Raw genomic sequence first — 20,539 nt, 5'->3', positions numbered from 1 at the left:
TTTTTAAAGTGCCATAAAGCTCTATGAATTAGGGGTTCGAAATTCAAAATAAATAAGAATACCTACAAAACCTACGCGTCACAGAGTGTGTACCTACATAAGTTCGTTTTATATGTACCTATGTGTAAACAGAATTTCTGTTTTATCGTAAAACAACACTCATTTACAACAACCATGTCGTGTAGCCACAAAACTATTCTGTGAAGATGTAGGTTAATCTTCAGATTAGGTGCGGCACGGAAGAGAAAATGTAATCTTTCCGACCAACAGTGTTGAAAACGTGACAATAACATATTGAAGTACAATGTAGGTACCTACCTACATACAATGCTTCGGAGAACTTTCAATGCTTTTAACTTGGTCTTGTTTACTTGTTTTTACTCAGAATCTTTAGAATATAATCTCTTTGTTAGTGTCCATTAGCTTAGTATTTTACTCAATACATCATCATGTTCGGTAAAGTAGGTGTCGTGTTTTCTTTTCATCTTATTATGTGTTAGAAACGAGACGAACAATGAAGTCTAGATTTACGCCATTGTATATTGTGACGGCTTGTCGATACCGATAATGTGTTATCTCTTTACTAGATATTCATACTTCAGCAATTTATCCTGTATACGATGCTGTATTTTCAATAATGAATTACTACGTAACAGCCACATTTTGCAGATATTTCCAGTAAAAATCGGCGCAGAAGCGAAGATCCTGTGATGACATCTGGCGGCCTGCCAATATCATGCATATGCATGAGCTGTATGTTGAATATTATTACCCCACTTTACTATTATAGGTAAGCAAGAGGTGATAAAAAAGTCTATAAATAAACGAAATGGTTGCTGGGAGTATGAAGAGGAGCATAAAGAGACTTCGAATGCTAATGCAATTATCTTTTCAGGTTTCGGTAGGTGTGATCAGATGGCCAATTTAAAGTGGATATCGTGATTAAATTTAAAACCAAATGAACAGATTCAAGTTTATTACGTATGCAATTATTTCTTTGCCATGGCCCGTGTCATTGGAACTAACATGAAAATGCTTAGCGCAAGCATTGAGTTATAAATGTAAGTACTTACTTACTAACTTCCATTAATTAACTCATGATCATAAATGTTATAATTATCCACATTTGTAGCCTATGGAATCTTTATAATCGCGGGAGACTTAGTGGTTTCATAAGCATTTCAGACAGTGATGTGTAGGCATCTGTCCGCAGTGTGGACGGGGTCGATGCGCTGTCGAAATCTCACTCGCGCGTCGCTCGCGGGGAGCCACAAACTTGCAAGAAGGAATTCTGTGGGGCTTTTACTTTAATAGATGGAAATATTTACGTTTATTCTACTAGTTTGATGAGATGTCCTCTGTTTTCAAAAAATATTTACGTTTTTACTACAACTAGTTTGGAGGTCCTTTGTTTTGAAACCGAAGCTGAATACACTTTTTATCTTTTTGATCATAAAGTTATTTCACCTCTACCTACGTATGTATGTGATTTAATATACCTAATTAATAACGATTTAGATCGGCTTATTACGTGCATTCTACTCCATACTGATGGTATCAACACAACAATAATCCTAAACTCCACTCAACACGTAACAATAAGTTACAAAGGCAGTAAATTAAATAGGTATACGCAAACGCAGCAACTCCTCTGTCATTTACGACTCTCCAAGTTGGTGATGTTATAGTTAATGCGCCATTTGCCGTGAAATACAGCGATAATGGCGGCGCGAGATAAACTGTGCGGTTCAAATTCCGACTGTCCTTTATTTATTTATGATGTCACTTGTTGGACCATCGTCCCTATGGAAAACGTGACATATTAAAATTCGCATTTCATATGTTTGATAAACAGATCGCAGGCCCGCGCTTGTGGCTGCGTGGAATGCGGCTTGTTGATTGATTGACTTACTTATTGAAGAGGTTAAGTTAATGAACTGGATACTGGTTGTAAATTTATGACAAATTTTATTCAGCTTGGCTTCTCTTACATCTGATATAGTATGTAGGTATTTGGTATACCCATAACCATACATCGTAAGCAGATAGTCTCTTCATTCAGCTCATCACCATCACTTACAGTTAGTTTAATTATTAAGGATATATCCTATTATGTGATACAGGATCCTTGTCAGTGAAAAAGAAATAACAATTACGGAATGTGCCGATAACTATTACTATAGGTAATTACTTATGTCGTGGCCAGAAATCCATACCTATAACGTTAAATTGTCTTTATAAGATTATGAATTAAAATAAATCCCCATCGTTATTCGTTGCTTCCTGTGGCTTCACAACGCCATATGTATGTTTTACTGTCTGCCACAGCCTGGCTGCCTACATAATTATATTTCACGTATGGGACACCATGGCGGCGGCGGCGCAACCAGTCGCCCGCTACCAACTAAATGTAAACAACTCTATTGGTTCTATTTGACCGGGACACCATGGCGACGCAAACAGCCGTATAGGTACATTTTATTAATAAGTACTAATAAACTTAGTGCCTAGTGCTTACCTGGATGCGCGTGCGCATGGTCGGCGGGCGGCTGCATGGAGGACAGCGCAGACAGCGGCGTGTAGCGCGCGCCCTCCTCGCGCCCGCACCCCTCCTGAAAGAGACACAGGTTATTGTAGAATTTTGATAGCTGTCAAATATAGTGTATAATTGTATATTGTACACGAGCAATCATGAATATCCAGTCACATCTGCATGCTGCAACTTTTTCATTGCTCGTGAAGTGCTTATCCTACTTCCTACAGTTGAAGGGATTTGAGGAGCCCCGTTACAATTTATGGTACTCCTACTCCAATGGCCACTGTGCTAACAAAAGCTGTCACTGCTGCTATTGCAGTCGTCAACTTCTTGGCAGCAATAATAATTGGTCGAATCGCTGACAGGAAAAATAATTTAGTAGTAACTATTAAAATCATCACACCACCATCAGCCCTTATTTTCCACTGCCGATATTCCTAAGCCTCTTATTAAGATTTCCTTGACACTCTGTGATAGATAACTGCTGGGAAATAGTACTTCTGGCTTGGGTCACAACTACAAGGTTGAAGGACTAAGAAATATAAAATCTTTTATTTATTTTATTTATTTTATTTATTTATTTAATAACTTAAAACCTATCATTACCTATCGTTATTGATATAAATCCTCATATTTTCAAGTTGTATTAATGATTTATGGTAAAACGAACCTATTTCACGAATGAGTTTACTTTTTGTGTCACCTTTTCCTTCTGTTAGAACCAGAAGGAAAAGGTGACACAAAAAGTAAACTCATTCGTGAAATAGGTTCGTTTTACCATAAATCATTAATACAACTTGAAAATATGAGGATTTATATCAATAACAAACAAATCTTAAGCAGGAATAGCCCGTAGGTTGTTTATTACATAGTTGAATGAGGAAGGCTGAGGACCGAATGTTGAGGTGACTCTACTATAACGACCTCACGATAACGAAAAATACTTTGCGAGACCACTTGACTATGTCATCCCACTGTTGTCATCGAAACTATAATAAGTATTTTTGGATCAAATCCAAGAAATCCAAGTAGGAGGTCGTGTTTTGACTTTGCTTTATAATTACAAGCGCCGCGGGCTGCGGACCCGCCAAATTGAAACCCATCAAGTCTTCCGGCCGTTGAATGTTAAATAACACGTTTATAAGGTTTAACGTATTAGACGATCTAATCTACGGCCGTGACGCGGCTGGCTCTTTCACCCGTGAACCGTGCCCGACCTTGTTGCGCAGACACTTTCACACGATAATGCCTTTTTGTCACTTCGGTAAAAAGCTTACTTTGCGATGAAAACTTTCGGGCGGCAAGGCGATAAAGGATAATGCGCCGATGGGGTCCCAGGCGTGTTTACATAGAACTTACGTCAATACTGCGTATTAATGGGAGTTCAAGCGCCCTAAGGCGTGATATTACCCTTGTTTATAAAACTGGGCTTAACGCAGTAATCCGTGTCCAATTTTGTAAGTTAATCACAATAAATCAGCTGAAAACGCGATTCTAACAGGTTTAAAAGATTAGCAATTAAAATACGATTATTGGCTGATGATGGTGATGACAGGTAAACAGGAGTACTTAAATCGGCAATCAGTCCGCCTTTGACTACTCATTGTGAAAGTCAATAAAATACCTACATTAAACTATTGGGGAACTTGAAGCTTAGAATCGCTTGAGGCCTGCCCTTCATGCGATATTATATTCGGGCTAGTATGGATTTGCCAGTCGGAACCTAGGTAAGTATATCATAAAATTGAATAACTTTCTCTTACCTTTTCACAGTTGGCGGTGGCGGTGGTCTGCGTGTGGCTGGTGGCGGAGATGCGGTACTGCAGGCCCGACACCGTGCAGAACCCCTCGTGGTGCGTAGAATACACCCCCGTAATGGTCACGTCCGTGTCCTGGTTCACTATCACCTCCACCTTCTGCTTCCTATCTCCTGCCACTTCCTCAGTATCTTTCTTAGCGTCCGCTTTGTCCCCATCAGTTTTGGCTTCCGACTTCACGCCGGAACCTGCCCCGTTTTTTGGCCTCCGAGAAAAAGACTCGTCGCTGCACGAATCGGACGTGGTCCCGTCCTTGCTCGACTTGGGAGATCTTTTCTCGTAGCTCGCCGCTAGTATGGCGGTAGCGTTCAAACTCGCCATGCGCTTCTGCACCACCATGTCCTTCAGATCCATCACGACTTCATTTCTGATGCGCCTCTTTTTCACAGGCACTCCGGCCGTCTTCTTCATCTTGGCTGGCGGCTTGTCAGGCTCAGGCTTTGAACTCGATGGTTTAGGCGTAATTTTCTTCTTCTCTTTAACTTTAAATTTGGAATCATGTTCGCTATCTTCGCTGGATGAGGTACAGGACTTGGGGTCCCAATACTTTCCAGCACTTCTTATTCCAGGTTCACCCCGCAGTGTCCTTGTACTTGGTTCCGGTGTATCGTCTTCTGAACTTTCATCTTTCTTTTCCTTTCTTTCATACTCGGATTCTGATGTAGTGTCTTGTTTTTCATCGCTAGAATCCTTTGGTTTAGGCTCCTTTTTCTTTGAGTTTGATGGTTTAGAGGTGGTCGGCATTACTAATCTATCCACTGTTTTCATAAGACCCAATTCCATATGGGTACGACTTTCATTTTCATACAAACAGTGAACCTTAGCTATAGCATTGAGAGAAGCCATACGATGTTTCTTTGGGCCACTCCACATCGATAGTAGCTTGAGTCGTCGCTTACTGGGTTTTTCATTCCCTAGTATTGTATCGTCTTTCAAATCAATTATAGAGTCTTTTGAGAGTTCTTTAAGCTCTCGAGAAGTATTTTTCTTGCCAGCATCGGTTATTCTTCTGTACTTTTTAGTTTTTTTAGTTTTCTTATTAGTGTTGCTTTCAGATTCGGAAGATTCTTTGGTGTCATTATCGTCATTAGAATCGTTTACACTTTCATCTGATGACGAATAAAGACGGGATTGAGATTTTGTATTAAGAGAAAATTTAGAATTCTCTAATTCATCATCTGATAATGTAGACTTTGGTGACTTTGATTTAGATTTAGGACTTTTCTTCCCTGTTAATGGTGATTTAGACTGACTACCAGGTCTTCCCTGAGAATTTTCATCTTGATCAAGAAACTTTATAGGACTAAAAGGCTTTCCAGGTATACTCGATTTTCTAGCCACCATTTTATATGATTTGCTTACAATAGGCTTGGGATCCTCAACCTTATCTTTTTCGTCCGATCCGATGCTTGAATCGACGCTTGATGTAACATCAGGACTAGTTTGAGTTTGACACACCTTTAATACTTCAGAGCCTTTCTTAGCTTTTAGTTGCTTGACAACTTCTTCTATGGGACGATGTGGAGAAAATTTCTTCTTTTCGATTTCAATTTTTTTGTCAATTACTGTCCCTTTGACTCTTGCAACTGGCCGCACTTTTTGTTCAGTATTTTTGTCCATAGGATTACGGAAATCCGACAAAATACTTTTTGGTGAGTCTGCTTTGTCCGTAAAAGCGTATACGTCAATTTCAGGATCCTGAGATACAGGATTGTTTAATGAAGATTTTTCTTTAGAGACCTCATGATTTTTTGTGTCAACGATTTTAGAAGATATGAACCTTTCATATACACTGAGGTTACCCTTAGAAGTTTTACAGCACCTAACATCTATATCTACTGTCCTTGGAGAACGAGCAGAGGTAAAGAATTTTGGTGGTCTGTCAGATTCTGATTTGGATGTTTCAGCTGACGAGGTTTTCGAATTCGATTGCGTCGAAGTATTTAAATTTTGATCCAAATTATCAGATTTGGTATCGATTTCAGAATCAATCTTTGCGGATTTACTTTCACTGGTTCCTGGTAATTGTTCTTTTTTGTCCACAGAAATACTTTTACTAACTTCTTGATCACCTTTAGAATCACTTTTGTCTGTGTTTTTATCTTCTTTGCTATCCGTTTCAGATACGTTGTTTTTATTCAATACTTTAGGCTTTTTCTTTTGTTGTGCTATAGTTTCTTTCTTCGGTATTGTTTTTAATTTTGACATTTTAGGAGGAGCCTTCTTTCGTATTTCTGAATTCAATTTGTACCTGATTTTGTCACTGTCGTCTTCTTTTTTCTTTATCCCTTTTGATGTAATATTGCCTTTTTTGTTGACAATCTTTTTTGTAGATAATTTTACACTTTCAGTGGCTGGTCTTGGGGTTTTTTTCTTTTCTTTTAACTCTTTTTTGGTTCTTTTGGCCGGTGATTCACTTCGGGGTAATGATGGTGCGTTAGAAGTTCCCGATTTAGCGGAGTCTGAGTCCGATTTTTCCCCAGTACTAGAATCATCTTCAGTTTTTGTATCTGAAGAATCATCTTTTACTGCAGTTCTTTTAGGGGTCTTGACCAAAGATTTTTTAACCAGTTTCTTTACTTTCTTAGTTGTTACGACTTTCTTTTTCACCGGTTTTGTAGGCGAATTAGGTTTGAATGTTGTTTTTGTCAATGCTCCCTTTTTCGGCAAAGGTTTGGTCCCTTGCGACCGCATTGTCAGCCGTTGTCACTCGCGTGGTACCGTCATCGACACGACACCGACTCACCCTCACTCCCGCTCACATCACATTCTGAAACAAAAACAAAACTATGTTAATATAAGTTTTTTAAGGCTAATTTAAAATTTTAGTTGAAATTGCCGGCTGCAACCCATTTTTAACACTATTGGGGGTTGTAACCGTCAGAATGGTGAACAAAAACCGTGTATTTGTGTGATTGGCCCCACGACAAGAGGCTAAAACGGCAGATGGGGCACTCACTATTGTTCCGTTTCACATTCAAATCCAAATTCACATCCAAATGGAAAAATATAAATAGGAAGGTAATATTGAAAGCCAGGTAGTAGTTAGTATTATAAACCGATTATTTTATTCTGATTACATTATAAGTCGCTGTTGAAACAAAAGAGTGATCGGGAGATTTATTATCATATTCAGTAAGTACTATTTTTGTTAGGCAATAATGTAGTTTTAAATACTTTTATTCCTAAGCAGTTAAATACACATATCTAATGAATATTATATTATGTTTTCTAATTGACAAAACTGATGTTCGTTTTAATTACAAGAATACTAAACTAACTTTAGAATTAAAAATAACATCAACGGCTTCCGTCGTTATCACATGCAGTAAAAATAAACATCGAAGTAAAGTAATTACTAAGTGGAACAATAAATCAACCACAATAAAGCTTGCATCTGCAGCCGATTTAATATGTTTCCTTCCTCACGATCAAGCTCTGTTTGTGTTTTGACAAAAAAGGGACCAAACTAACCGAATTTTATACCTGCCCGCCACGTGCCACGCCGGTGTCATTAATGCTTATAAAGAAAAAACAAGGTAAGATAAAGGCTTCGAAGGTAGTTTTTTTAGGAGCAGGTGATAGTTACGATCAATAAGAAACATTTCGCCGTCTTAATTAAAAAGCAATGTGCACGATTCGATCTAAATGAGGGAACGCATTGAAGAGGATTCGATACCCCATTTTTTTCATACAAATATGACCCTTTTCAAAGATATTGCATTTTTTAAAATTACATTGGGGTACTTTTTAAACTGACACGGATTAAGATTTTGCAAATAGAGGAAAAGAATACATACTTTTTCTTATAATATTAAATTCAATACGGTCTTATCGGTATTTATTCATTTTTATTCATTCTGGCACCTTCGTTTAAGATTATTTTATAGCGTGTTAAGCCAATCCACGAGAAAGATGATACCAAATTTAGAGAGCATAAATTATTACTTAAAGCAAACAGAATGAAGAGGAAAGTCGTAAAAAAGCAATATCCATTGAAAGCAAGGTGCGAGCGCGCTCCGCTGTACGGAACCAAAACTATTCTAATAAAAGTTTTGAGCGGCTTCACAAACAAACGAAACGGGAAAAATCCCGGCTACTCGACAAAACACATGGAAAAACCGTTTAGAGCAGTTAAAATATTGTGTAGCATTTGTGTCTTTGTTATTTGGACTAGGTACTTACTTGATACAACAAAGAATGACGGCTTTAGTAAACCATTTTAAAATGCAAGGATGTACGATAGTGTTTCCCACTGTCAAGTAGGGGTCTAGGACTAGTTTCTTACTTGAGTAAATTAATCTACACATGAACTTAACTAGATTTCAGCCAATCATGGCGTTGCATACTGACTTGAGTATTTTAGTGTTGCACTCTAATTTTAATTAGAAAGTGCGCACTTAGTTCTTAATTCAACGATTTTTTTTACTTCCAGCAGTACGTCATGATTATAGCCATAAAGTTATTTTATGGCTTGCTTGAATTTTACGTCATGAATACCGAATGCTGAATTAAAGTCACGGTTTATTTTAAGCAAGTAAGCATTCTACATAATTTATGTCCCGAAAGCCCGAATAGCAAGTTTAGTGTAAACCTATTAGGTAAATATGGAAGTCCATATAAATTAAATACGTCATTAATAGACCCATCACGGAGACATCATTGCGATGTAATTACAAACCTATATCTGATTCATCTAGGTATCACAGGTATCTAGGATTCGAGTAATTACACCTTTGAGAAATATGCAATTCCATTTATTGCAATCAATAACCACGTGAATACAGCTCTACATCTCTCTCTAGGAATCAGTGGCAGGGTTGCAAAAACAAAAGACATAATTATAGAGGCAGATATGAAAAGTTATTAGCGCGTCGGTCCTTAAGAGTCTAAGGTAGTCTAGGTAAAAGTTATAAGGGTTGTCACCTTATTTTGGTTGGTTGGGTGGGTATGGGTAGGCCGAATATAACCCCTTTTACCTTAAGGTTCCATTCAAGAGAGCCATGTATTATACGGGCACTAACACCCCCACAGAGAATAGAAGAACCTACGTAAGTACTTATAATATTCTCTATACAGTTAGGTACTTCGGTGAGCTTAGTTAATAGAATTCCTTCTCGAAAGCTTGCTGTAAGTAATTCACAAAAACCTTTCAGAAAATTCTCAATCTTCAATAAGTATTTATTAGTAAGCAACTAAAGAGGAAACATCTACACTCTGGCTGTGCATACCAATGCAGTAGCACTTAGTCCCGGCTCAGATATTGTGGGAACTGGCCTTTAGGAATAATGGCCGCTCAGGGCAGTTCGAAATGGACTGCCATTTCCAATTAGATTATTGCTAATTGACGATAAGCTGGCCCGCCGGCTTTATCTCAATATTTCTATTAGAATATAAAGGGATAGGTTTAAATCGAATAAGTACTTACTATTTAATTAAATGAGCGAAGTAAACTCTGGAATAATTGAAATTAAGTTTGTTGTTAGGGGTTAAATTATTAAATGCGAATTTATGTATTTCGTAGACACTGTAGTAGGATTTGGACTATGTATAGGTACGTATGTAAATTTTAAATTTAACCTATAGATCCAACAAGTTTACCTTTCTTCCTTTATACAGATGTAGTAAAATCTTTATACATTTTTTTCCGACGTCAATTACAATTTTATCTAATTAGGACAAGCCTGAAATTAGAGAAGATAAATATTCGTGGAAAAAACTCTTGAGTATTCTGCTGGGGCTATGTGTAACTAACTATTTATACCTAGGTACCTATAATTTTCATATCAAATAACAGTGTAACTAACTGCTTATAATTAACCTACCTATAATTTTCAGAAACTTTAATTCTTACAAATCCATGTTCTGTACCTAGTTAACGTATGATCCACTTTTTCACACCCACACAACACGACACATCAGTTTAACCACCGCCTTTAACCAATCATCGACAACATTGACCCAACAATAACCCGCTTTTTTCCGTTGAAGATCTTGCAAACAAGCCTCAAAGTTGTGCCCCCGATAGTTAGTATTGGTCTCGCGAGGGGGCGGCGGGCGCAGGGGGAGCTATCGATCGCGGCATCTGCCCGATGAGATTCACTTTTACGCTACTTGAGCGACAATTACCACCATTTTCATTGAGATTACGGCGTGTCTATGAAGACGCCTGGGGGAGGTGGCAGGCAAAGCGGCAATCGATGAGCTCCGAGCAATAATGTCTGACTTGTGAGATGTTTGCGCGGTGCTTGTTACAGGGTGTACTTGAATGCGTGAGCGTGTCGCGGATCCACTAATATAGAAGAGCGGCGGAGAGCGGAGTAGAAAGATTTGAATTGGAATAACGTTCAAATACTGTTCATTATACCGATGTAGGCACAAGACATAATAATATATGTATGTCTGTGGATGTAGCCGATGTAAGTATGTTATTGTAATACTTTTGTTAACATCTGTTTTAGAAGGTTAACTCTAGTTTGTGAAAAAACGTAAGAAATAGTGTCGTGGTGGCTCAGAAGAAACTTCATAGTCCGGAAACTAGACGATGATCCCCACGGATTTATTCATAATTTCCTTTTCAGCCTAAAGTTATTACATATATTATTATTATCATTTAAATATAGCAAGTGTGTGCCACTAAAGTAAATCTCGGATATCGTTCTGCTAACAGTTGAAATTGTTCAATTTAGATGTAATCGCCCCCGAGTACTAACTAATAAATCCGTTTACAGGTTGCTGTAATTTATTAACCTCTAATAGGATAAGTATTGTATTGGGTTACGTAGAGATTATCTATAAATTTCATGAGTAACCTATATTGGTATCTAATATCTATACCCACTGAAATTATTTTATAATTACTTAGGTACATAGGCATGTTATGTACTACAAACTATAGTCCGTTCATCGAGATGACGTATTATAGCGGGTTAAAGCAAAGACAACCAATAGTAAATTTTATAAAATACATTTTTTGTTTACACATTTTCTTGGCATTCCATTTTCAATAGATAATAAAGATGTTTCCATGAGTTTCTCACTGAAATTATACTATATTGAGGCTAATCATATTTTAAAATAATATAAGAAATACCTAATAAGTCCAATAACAATTTAATATATCTTCTTCTAGAAACTGCAAGAAATAACATCATTACTCTAGCTTGTTATACTACTTGTCTGAATAAGAAATCAAGGAATTATCCGTAGTGACAGATCACCAGCAGGGCCGTAATAAGAGTCTTTATGTATTAAGAAACTATTCAGACGACCGACTATGAAACATGTTTTTATCTACATCGCAATACTGAAATTACAGAAACTTCTTTTCATTTGAAATGCCCTGAACAAATTGGCTTATTTTCTGAATTGGCAGCATCTATAATGTTTTATATTAAAAGCAACAGCAATCTCAAGCTCTTAAGATAACTAATGTTGTATACCTAACAATATGTGTCATTAATATAACTTAAAAAAATGTGAGAGAGGGTACTTAACTAACTTTGGGTGGATATGGAAACTATTGGAAACTAATACGCTCTTAGTAATTTGAGCGAAAAAATTGCCGTCTGAAAATCATCCATCGGCATTTTTCTATGTAGGCAACCGAAGGACATCACCACTCAGTTATCCTAATAATTTTATTACAGTCCCATAAATTCGTAGTAATATTTAACGAAACAAGTTTCAAGGATGGAATCAAGGAATGAATCAAATTTTGAAAATAATAATCGCTAAATAATAATAGGTGAATGCTGTTTGCTTCATAACAATCACTATTGCTCTATCTATAACAACCAAATTCAGACCACAGTACTTATTATAATATTGTGGGGTGTGGTCAAGTCCTCACAGGACAAATAAAAATGCAAGGTCCGTCCCACATGTGATCGCTTCAAAGATATTCGATAATTATTTTATATTTCTTGAATGAATTAACATAATGACATCGTTAATGCAATTTACGATGCATGAATAAAGAAATAAGTGGCGAGGAATTACACGTTAACAACACAGTGAAAACATATTTTTATTTATAGCTTTTTTAATTTAGACATTTACATGCAGCCATAATTTCTTTGTTTTGATTGCATACCAAATGTGATTACGTTTTGAATAGATCGATTTTGATGTCGATTCTGAAGGCAGAAATTCTAATTTTAACGCTGTCAAACAAAAAAAAAATGCTAGTATAAAATGAGATTTCAGGGAACAGTCATAGAGTCAAATTTTAAACAAAGAATTTAAGGTTTTGGCGGCAATAAAATTAGAATTTCCGCCTTCAGAATCGACATCACTGATTTACTATATTCTATTCTATTATAAATTCTCTGTGGGGGTATAAGTTCCTGCACCTGGCTCTCTCGAGTGGAACCTTTGTGCATATTCCCAAGGTCTAAACTGCCTTCCTAAGCTTGGACCATTTCCCACCACGCTTGTCCATTGGGGTTGGGTTCACATATCTAGATGTTCTAAATCTAGATATGCAGGTTTCCTCTCGCAGTTTTTCTTCACCGTAATAGCGATGATATTCATTGTACTTAAGTTAAAAGAACTCATTGAGTACATGTCAGCGCCGGGATTCGAACCCGCATCTCTTGCGAGAGAAGCGGGCGCTTACCCGACTGATTTAAGGTAACTATTATGTGTTTTCAGGATTGCAACCTTTTTATTAATGCACTTAAGCACTCACAAACGATGCGTTATCCAAGAACCATAAATAAACTCGGCTTTGTTTACAGCACTAATCCCAGCCCGTTTAAAAACAATTATTTCAGTGTGCGCTTCATGATTTATTTACGATCGTGGTGACGTAAATATGTCTTCGTAAGTAAGAGAAGAATCTCTGAGAAAAAATCCGAAAGTTATTTGCCACTGTAAATTACTGCTGCATAAGCGTCACTTTCGCTTGAAGAAGGAAGGGGACAGTTTGTTATGTTGTAACTCCCAAGATGAAGAGGCGATAGTAACATAATGTGTTAGTGTCATCGTGTACCTTAATTTAATAGCAGTAGATGTCAGTTTCGGGTGAGCATGGGGTCCCGCCGAGATTGTTACGGTGAAGTCGGAACAGTGACACGTGTCACTCTGGTCCGGCAGTAATGACGTCATATCCTGCCCTCGACGACCACGCGAAAGCGTTATGAACACGTCATAAATAGTCGCTGATAAATGCTGGACCCTCGGCCATCGTCCGTTCGACTTATTTTTTATGAAAAGGACATATCCGTTTAATATGATGTATGATTGTATGTAAGTACTGAGCCGAAGGTCCCGGGGTCGATTCCCGGCTGGGGCAGATATTTGTTTAAACACAGATATTTGTTCTCGGGTCTTGGATGTGCCTGTAAAATGGCAATAGGCCCGCCCGCTATTAGACTACTAACATAAACACTGGCGAAAAGTGGGTGCAGCAATGCACCTCTGCCTACCCCGCAAGGGAGTACATTAGTACAAGGTGTGAGTGTTTATATTTATTTATATTTATATTATTCGATAACTAACAAAACTTCTGTTATTATTTTTTGTGATTTTTTGAATTCAAAGCTTAAAAGTTCGCGATGTTAATGTTACCACACCACCGTGTCCAACTGCACACAAAGACAAAGTCACCCGGTAGTGGTGTAATTGGTGTGCACACACTACTAAATTGTAGAGTCGGTCTGTAAACGTAAACACGGATCAATCACTGAATAAATGATGCGCGGGCACGGACGAGGCACGGACGTCGCTCCTCGGAACCGGCAAACCTTTTATTACGACTCTCTAAACGAGTACAAGTTCTAACCTAAGCAATATTATTCAATATGCTAATTTAGTTAAATAAAGTCCATGGACACTGACAAGACGAGATGTTTATTCGAGTCGGTTTTATCTCGTGGAAATCTAGCCAGCCCGGTGTAGTCCCGCTACCACTGGTAGGTATCTGCGTAGATCTGAGATACACCAGAGCTTTTTTTTTTTTTTTTTTTTTTTCTTAACCTCTATTGTCCCACTGCTGGGCAAAGGTCTCTCCCTGAACATTCCACTTATCCCTTTCTTGGGCCTGCTCACACCATTCCGTGTTAAAATTGTCCAAGTCATCCCGCCATCTCTTTCTTGGTCTGCCTCTGCGTCGGCGGCCGTTGTTGGGTATCCATTTGGTGGCATTTTTTGCCCACCTCTCCGGCTGCATACGGCAGACGTGCCCCGCCCAGTCCCACTTCAGTTTAGCAGTCTTGGCACCCACGTCAGCTATTTGAGTTTTGGAGCGCAGGTCGGTGTTGCGAATGCGATCTGTTCGCTTTACTCCCAAAATACTGCGCTCCATCGCTCTCTGACAAACCTTGAGTTTGGACTTTTGAGACTCAGTCAGTGACCATGTTTGAGCACCGTAGGTTAGGACAGGCAGGATACACATGTCAATGAGTTTACGCTTCAGGGACAAAGGTAGGTTGCCCTTCATTAGCGACTTCATGGACCAGAAGCTCTTCCAGGCGTTTTCAATCCTACGATCAATTTCCTTGTCCTGCCTGTTTTCGAAGGACGCTATCTGGCCCAAGTAAATGTACTCATTGACGTATTGTATTTCCTGCCCGTCTACCTCAACCCTACGTTTCGTGCTATTGGTCATAACTTTCGTCTTCGACCGGTTCATCATCAGTCCAACTTCAAGGCTTGCCGTGGATAGCTCTCGCAACATTTGTTGGAGCTCGGGTGCTGAGTGGGAGAATAGGACAATATCGTCAGCGAACCGGAGGTTTGTCAATTTGTGGCCTCCGATATCGATGCCCTTATTCTCCCATGACTGCGTCAACTTCTTAAAGACTTCCTCAAGGCAACTTGTGAACAGGTTAGGAGACAGCGGGTCGCCCTGTTTGACGCCCTTCTCAATTGGAAACGCCGGACCTGGCCTTTCCAGTTTCACGTTAGCTGTGCTGTTCCTGTAGATAGCACCAACGAGTTCAATATAGGTCGGGTTTATTTTTTGATTTGCAAGAGCGGAAAATATTGCTTGGTGGTGGAGACTATCAAAAGCTTTGGTGTAATCAATAAACGCAAGGTAAAGGGGTGTGTTGAACTCGTTGGTCTTCTCTATTATTTGATTGAGCGTGTGTAAGTGGTCAGTGGTGGAATAACCAGGTCGGAAACCGGCTTGTTCTGGTGGTTGATGATGGTCCAGCAGAGATCTAATGCGGTTGTGAATAATTTTTATGAATAATTTGTAGATGTGTGATGTCAGGCTAACGGGTCTGTAGTTTCCGATATCAGATTTTTCGCCTTTCTTATGAAGAAGTATGATGTTGGAATGACAGAATTTAAGGGGAAATTTTCCTGAAACTAATATGTCATTGCAAAGGTTGGCAAGATGAGGTAATAACGTGGGCTCTCCTATTTTTAATGATTCCGTTGTGACGCCGTCTTCTCCAGGGCTTTTTTCATATTGCATACTCTTGAGAGCTACATGAACTTCATAGCCTGTGATGAGCGGAATATTATCACGGAATGTATATTCATCATTTGAGTTTGCATCTCTGGTTGTATCGGCGTATAAATCCTTATAGAAACTTGTACAAATTTCCACAATCTTCTGCCTGTTAGTATGTTTTCGACCATCTTTATCCTTCAAACTTGTAATCCAAGACTTCCCTGTAGTATTACCATGTTTGGCTGCTCTAAGAGATCTGTGTTTCAGCAAGGCTATCTCAACAAGTTTGGTGTTAAATGCTCTTAGGTCCCTTCTGATGCTGCGTTTCACTCGTCTGTCTAATTGCCTGTATCCTTCGCTAAATTTGTCTAACTGTTCTCTACTTTTACCAGAGCTTAGCCTAAGCAAATAAAAATGCTAGCCACTTCATCAGACCTGACCGGCATCGCTAGATTATAATTCCAGTGCTGATTAAATAAAAACGCTGAAGTTAAAAAGTGAATATTTTCTGAGAATTTATGCAATCTCAGAGAAAGTTAAAGTTAAAGAAAAATATCATCTAGTATTTAGCTCTAACAGTTAAAGTTAAATTGAACAATATTGCTTCGTTTGTATCTGTAATAATTCAGTTGTAACAAATGAGTAGGTACTTAGTTACGAAACAAAGGCAGAAATAAAGTTTATTTTATTGTAGGTACAATTGGAGGCTCCGAGTTGGTTTCTTTTCTAACAAGCGGGCTCCTCGAATTACTTATGAACAAACTTTGTTGACAAAAGCGGAACGTTTATTTTGATGGCATTCTTCTTTTTTGTTTGTGTACACACACACACACATACAAACATCGAAGTTGAGTTTGTTTGCATTCATGGTTTTATGCCTGTTTGAAATAGCACTTAAAGTTAATAAGTTATTTAGTTTCAAATGCTTCTATAACGCTCCTTGAGAGAGGCCTATGTTCAGGAATTAATATATTTTTATGGATAGTAAAAAGGAGCGTAATTTTCAGCAGTCTTATGTCTGCAAAAGAGCCGATAGCTTTTGCAAGATAACCTACATTTATTTCAGCTTAATCTATGATAGATCTAGGTAGGTAGCTACACAATCACAAAAACGCTAGTTTCCATGTAAATTGTCGTTTAACCGACGGTTCTACCTTTTTTGGCATAAGATTTATTTGCCTAATCTCGTATTGCATAGTAACGTTTGGTCAAAGTCTCGTTACGCCGAAAATCGTATGGCATAAATCTCGTTTAGTATAAAGTTATTTCGCATAACATTGTTTAGCCTAATAATGGTATGGCCAAATCTTGAATAGCCTAATAATGCTATGGCATAGGTTTATTAGGTTTATACAAAGTAATAATATTCGTTTGGCTTTAACTTTGACGGAGCGTCTCCCTACATAGCGCAAACTGGTGCCTTGTATTGTTTCCGCTGTTTGGAAAACGCTCCGCTCCGCTTCGCTGCGCTCTGCTTTGGTTTTGATGAACATGTGCACCTAACACGCTCCTCCTCGCTTTGCTCGTCGTCGCACCTATTTTTAGGTTTCGATCTCATGGGGTTTGTAATAATTATATTGGTCGTTAACTTTCGATTTTTTGATCATACAATATCGTGATTTTCGGGATGTAGGAGAAAAATACCACAATTTGTACATTTACCACGTACTTAATATATTATTTATTAAGATAACATTACGAGAAACAAGATTATACATAGGTATAGACGAACATAAATTTGAGCAAACGAAACTTAGGTGTTAAAAGATTGTGCCTAAAGAGTTTTAGACGAAACGAGCCTTATGCCACATAAGTCTTGGCAAAGTGATGGTTCGGCCAAAAAAGTTTAGACCATACGAGTTATGCGAAATGAGTTTTGGTCAATAAAGATTATGCGAGATGAGCGGAACCCTTAACCGACAGCAAACAGATGTGTGAAACCGCAGCAACGATTTAGTTATTTAGGATCGTCCGCGAACATCGTCGGTGCCCACTGCGGCTGTGTTTGCACGGAGCGCGGCTAAAATTTAGCAATTTTTCATTGCAATTAAACAGCCAGGTTCCGTAGCCGCACTGTCAAAATGGCGGAGCAATTAGCTTCAGTTCGGTCAATAAGGATTACTTTACCAGTACGAGAATGCAGGTAATTAGAACCTAAATATCGTATAATAGGTGTTGTTTTCGCGTGTCGCGGCGGTAAACAAGTGTTTGTCTCGCAGTCGACACGCCACATTTCATGCCGGCTGCCGAGTTTCCCTCCATTTTACATCGCTGTATGGGACTCTTGGAAACTCGTTGAGTTTTAACGAAGTTCTGCGAAGATTGTCAGACTTTGTGTGCAGATAATCAGGATGAAATGTGCACGAGACTACGAGCGACGGGCGACGAGTGAACTACTCATAGTTTATGTGATGTAGTTGTGACAATCACAAGTGAACATTTCTCAAGGTGCGGAAGTAAGTTTTTCTTTTATTTCATCGACTCCATTATTAATAATTGTTTACTTAACGTAAACAGTAGCTGATTGCAGAGCATTGAAGATGATTCTAGGAGTGGAAGGCCTAAAACCTCTACCACGAAAGAAAACAGTGATAAAATTTGTGATGTCGTACTGGGTGAGCGACGTTTGACCATTGGTAAGATTTAGATAAAGGACATTAGTTATGGCCGGTTACGACACATAATAACGGCATACACGCCTGATAGGGTTATTCGCACTGACGTTAGTCCTACGGGTACGCTGAAAATGTATAGATTATTATCAATTATTATGAATAATTTAATTTACATCAACATAATTTAGCGAAATAGGAACTCGCTTATATTTAAGTGAGTAAGCAAGCATAATTTAATAATAACCCAAAAGAGATAAACATTAATATTCAATATGGAAAATATTCAATTTACACGACCGGCATCGGCAGTGGCGGCGCGCCTCATTTACTAACAATATTAATTCCCGCCGAGAAGCGCATTAAACGACAAGTTTTTATTTTGTATCTTATAGAGCTCTTTGACTTGCATTATACAATTTTACGATGGTTGTTTTATGCAAATCACATTATGGCCATGCTGGTTTAGCAGTTAGCAGGGGGCTTGTGGCTAATTAGAGCCGTTTACGACACTCGCGTGACAACAAACGTGTTAACAACCGTGAAATAATAACTTCGATCTTAAAAACAAGCAAAACCTTATATAAAAATAGCAATCTTTAGTAAGAAAATAAGGTGCAGGCAACTGTTAACGAAGAAACAGAACACAAAAACTAGAGAAGGCAGATTCTACCATCTGTCTCGGTGACTAAAACCGAATTAACTAAACTCGCTTAAAAGTTACCACCGGAGCGGTCCGCGGTGGTGGTTGCTCCCCGAAATGTCAATACAGCAACATAACTAGCCGTGTTTAAGCTATTCTGTGTGTCGATAGTTGGCTGAAGTTTAAACTGGATCATGAATGTGGGGACGCTCGCCCAATTTGTGGCTCCCTGTGACTGAATGCAGAATATAGGGACATAACGTGGAATTGATTTGCCCTCAAATTATCTTGGCTGATTTCATGATGTTGGAAGTTGGAAATATTTCTGACGGTGTTTTTAACCTGTGTTTTTATGACCGTAAAGCTACGAATAAATGTAATTTGTATCCGTAAACACTTAACCTTGAACAGACACAAGCGTAATAAAATTATGTTTCGTTTTCACACAGTCAAAACTTTAAAAGTGTTTTTTTTTTTATTTTTGAAGTTTTTTTTTCGATTCAACCACCATAATATTTTGTACATAATTTTAAATGCATTTATCTGATCATTAGATTTTTACTGTGAATCTTTAAAAAAAAATTGTAAATAATATGGTCATTAAATTTAAAATTTTATAAGTTGGGTTATCGAATCAGGGCAGTCAACTACGGAGTATGGAGTGAGAGGAGTGAGGCTAAAGAGGTCCTTCCCAATTCTGTAAGAAACTCATTGCAGGCTCATCGTTGAATCTCATATGAAAACGTTACTGTCAAAATTTGTAGAACTCCTTCTTTTGACGTTTACATTCGTGATTAGCCCACTATGTTTTATTTCCCATTTTCAGGGGTTAAAGGTAACTCTCGAACGGCATAATATTATAGCAACTATCTCGTGTTTAGGCATGAATGACTCGTAAATACCAGTATGACTTATTGGTATCATTGGCAGCTTCACAACCAATCGTCATTGTCAGTAAAATAAAAGGTTATTTAAAAAAACACATCTAAAATCAGTAAAAAGTACTTCTTTACTGAATCTCCTAGATCAGGTCCATCACGATCTGGATATCAGGTATTGCTTGTTTTGTCATTGCATTGCACATGCTGGTATTCTGAGATCGAAGTTGTGGAATGTTCCATATTTGACAAACAATGACTTGGAGTCATATTCCATTCATCACGTGACTCACGGGTGAATGAAACTATAGAAAATTATAGGTACTTAACAATTATTAAGAACCTACAGTCCTACATGCGATAATAAGATTGTAATATTCGCATTCGGTTTACATTTAACTAAAGTTTTTAAACAGATATTTATTTGACTGCTATCCCGGCGATTGGCAGCATTGTATTGCATTTCAGCTATCAAAGATAGCAGCTCATCTCTTATTTCATCGTCTGGTTTCATCTCTGGAATTACCCTGTTGTTTTAAACTGCATTGAACGCCCAACTTGTCGCTTCGACACTTTGCCTTTTCGTTCACTTTCAACTTCGCGCCACTTTCTCTATCGGCTCCTCACTCCAAGTAGAATCTTTCGC

At 38.2% G+C, this 20,539-nt stretch overlaps 1 protein-coding gene across 4 annotated transcripts in view; it reads right to left on the bottom strand.

The window, feature by feature from the left end:
- Positions 1–20,539, bottom strand: part of LOC105385703 — a 131,142-nt gene that overhangs the window by 93,027 nt on the left and 17,576 nt on the right. For 3 of the 4 annotated variants that reach the window (XM_048627275.1, XM_048627278.1, XM_048627276.1), the window contains exons 2-3: positions 4,300–7,123; positions 2,519–2,612 (exon numbers count right to left, since the gene is read on the bottom strand). In XM_048627275.1, coding sequence (XP_048483232.1) covers positions 2,519–2,612; positions 4,300–7,047 — 2,842 coding nt within the window. In that variant the 5' untranslated portion in view covers positions 7,048–7,123. Of the gene's footprint in view, positions 1–2,518; positions 2,613–4,299; positions 7,124–9,933; positions 9,945–20,539 lie in introns of those variants that run through there. The other variant, XM_048627277.1, reaches the window with a different exon arrangement.

The sequence above is a fragment of the Plutella xylostella genome, chromosome 18 (genome assembly GCF_932276165.1).
Source record: "Plutella xylostella chromosome 18, ilPluXylo3.1, whole genome shotgun sequence".
Classification (NCBI taxonomy): domain Eukaryota; kingdom Metazoa; phylum Arthropoda; class Insecta; order Lepidoptera; family Plutellidae; genus Plutella; species Plutella xylostella.
Note: the sequence above shows the minus strand (reverse complement) of the source record. Positions and strands in the feature narration are given on the sequence as shown.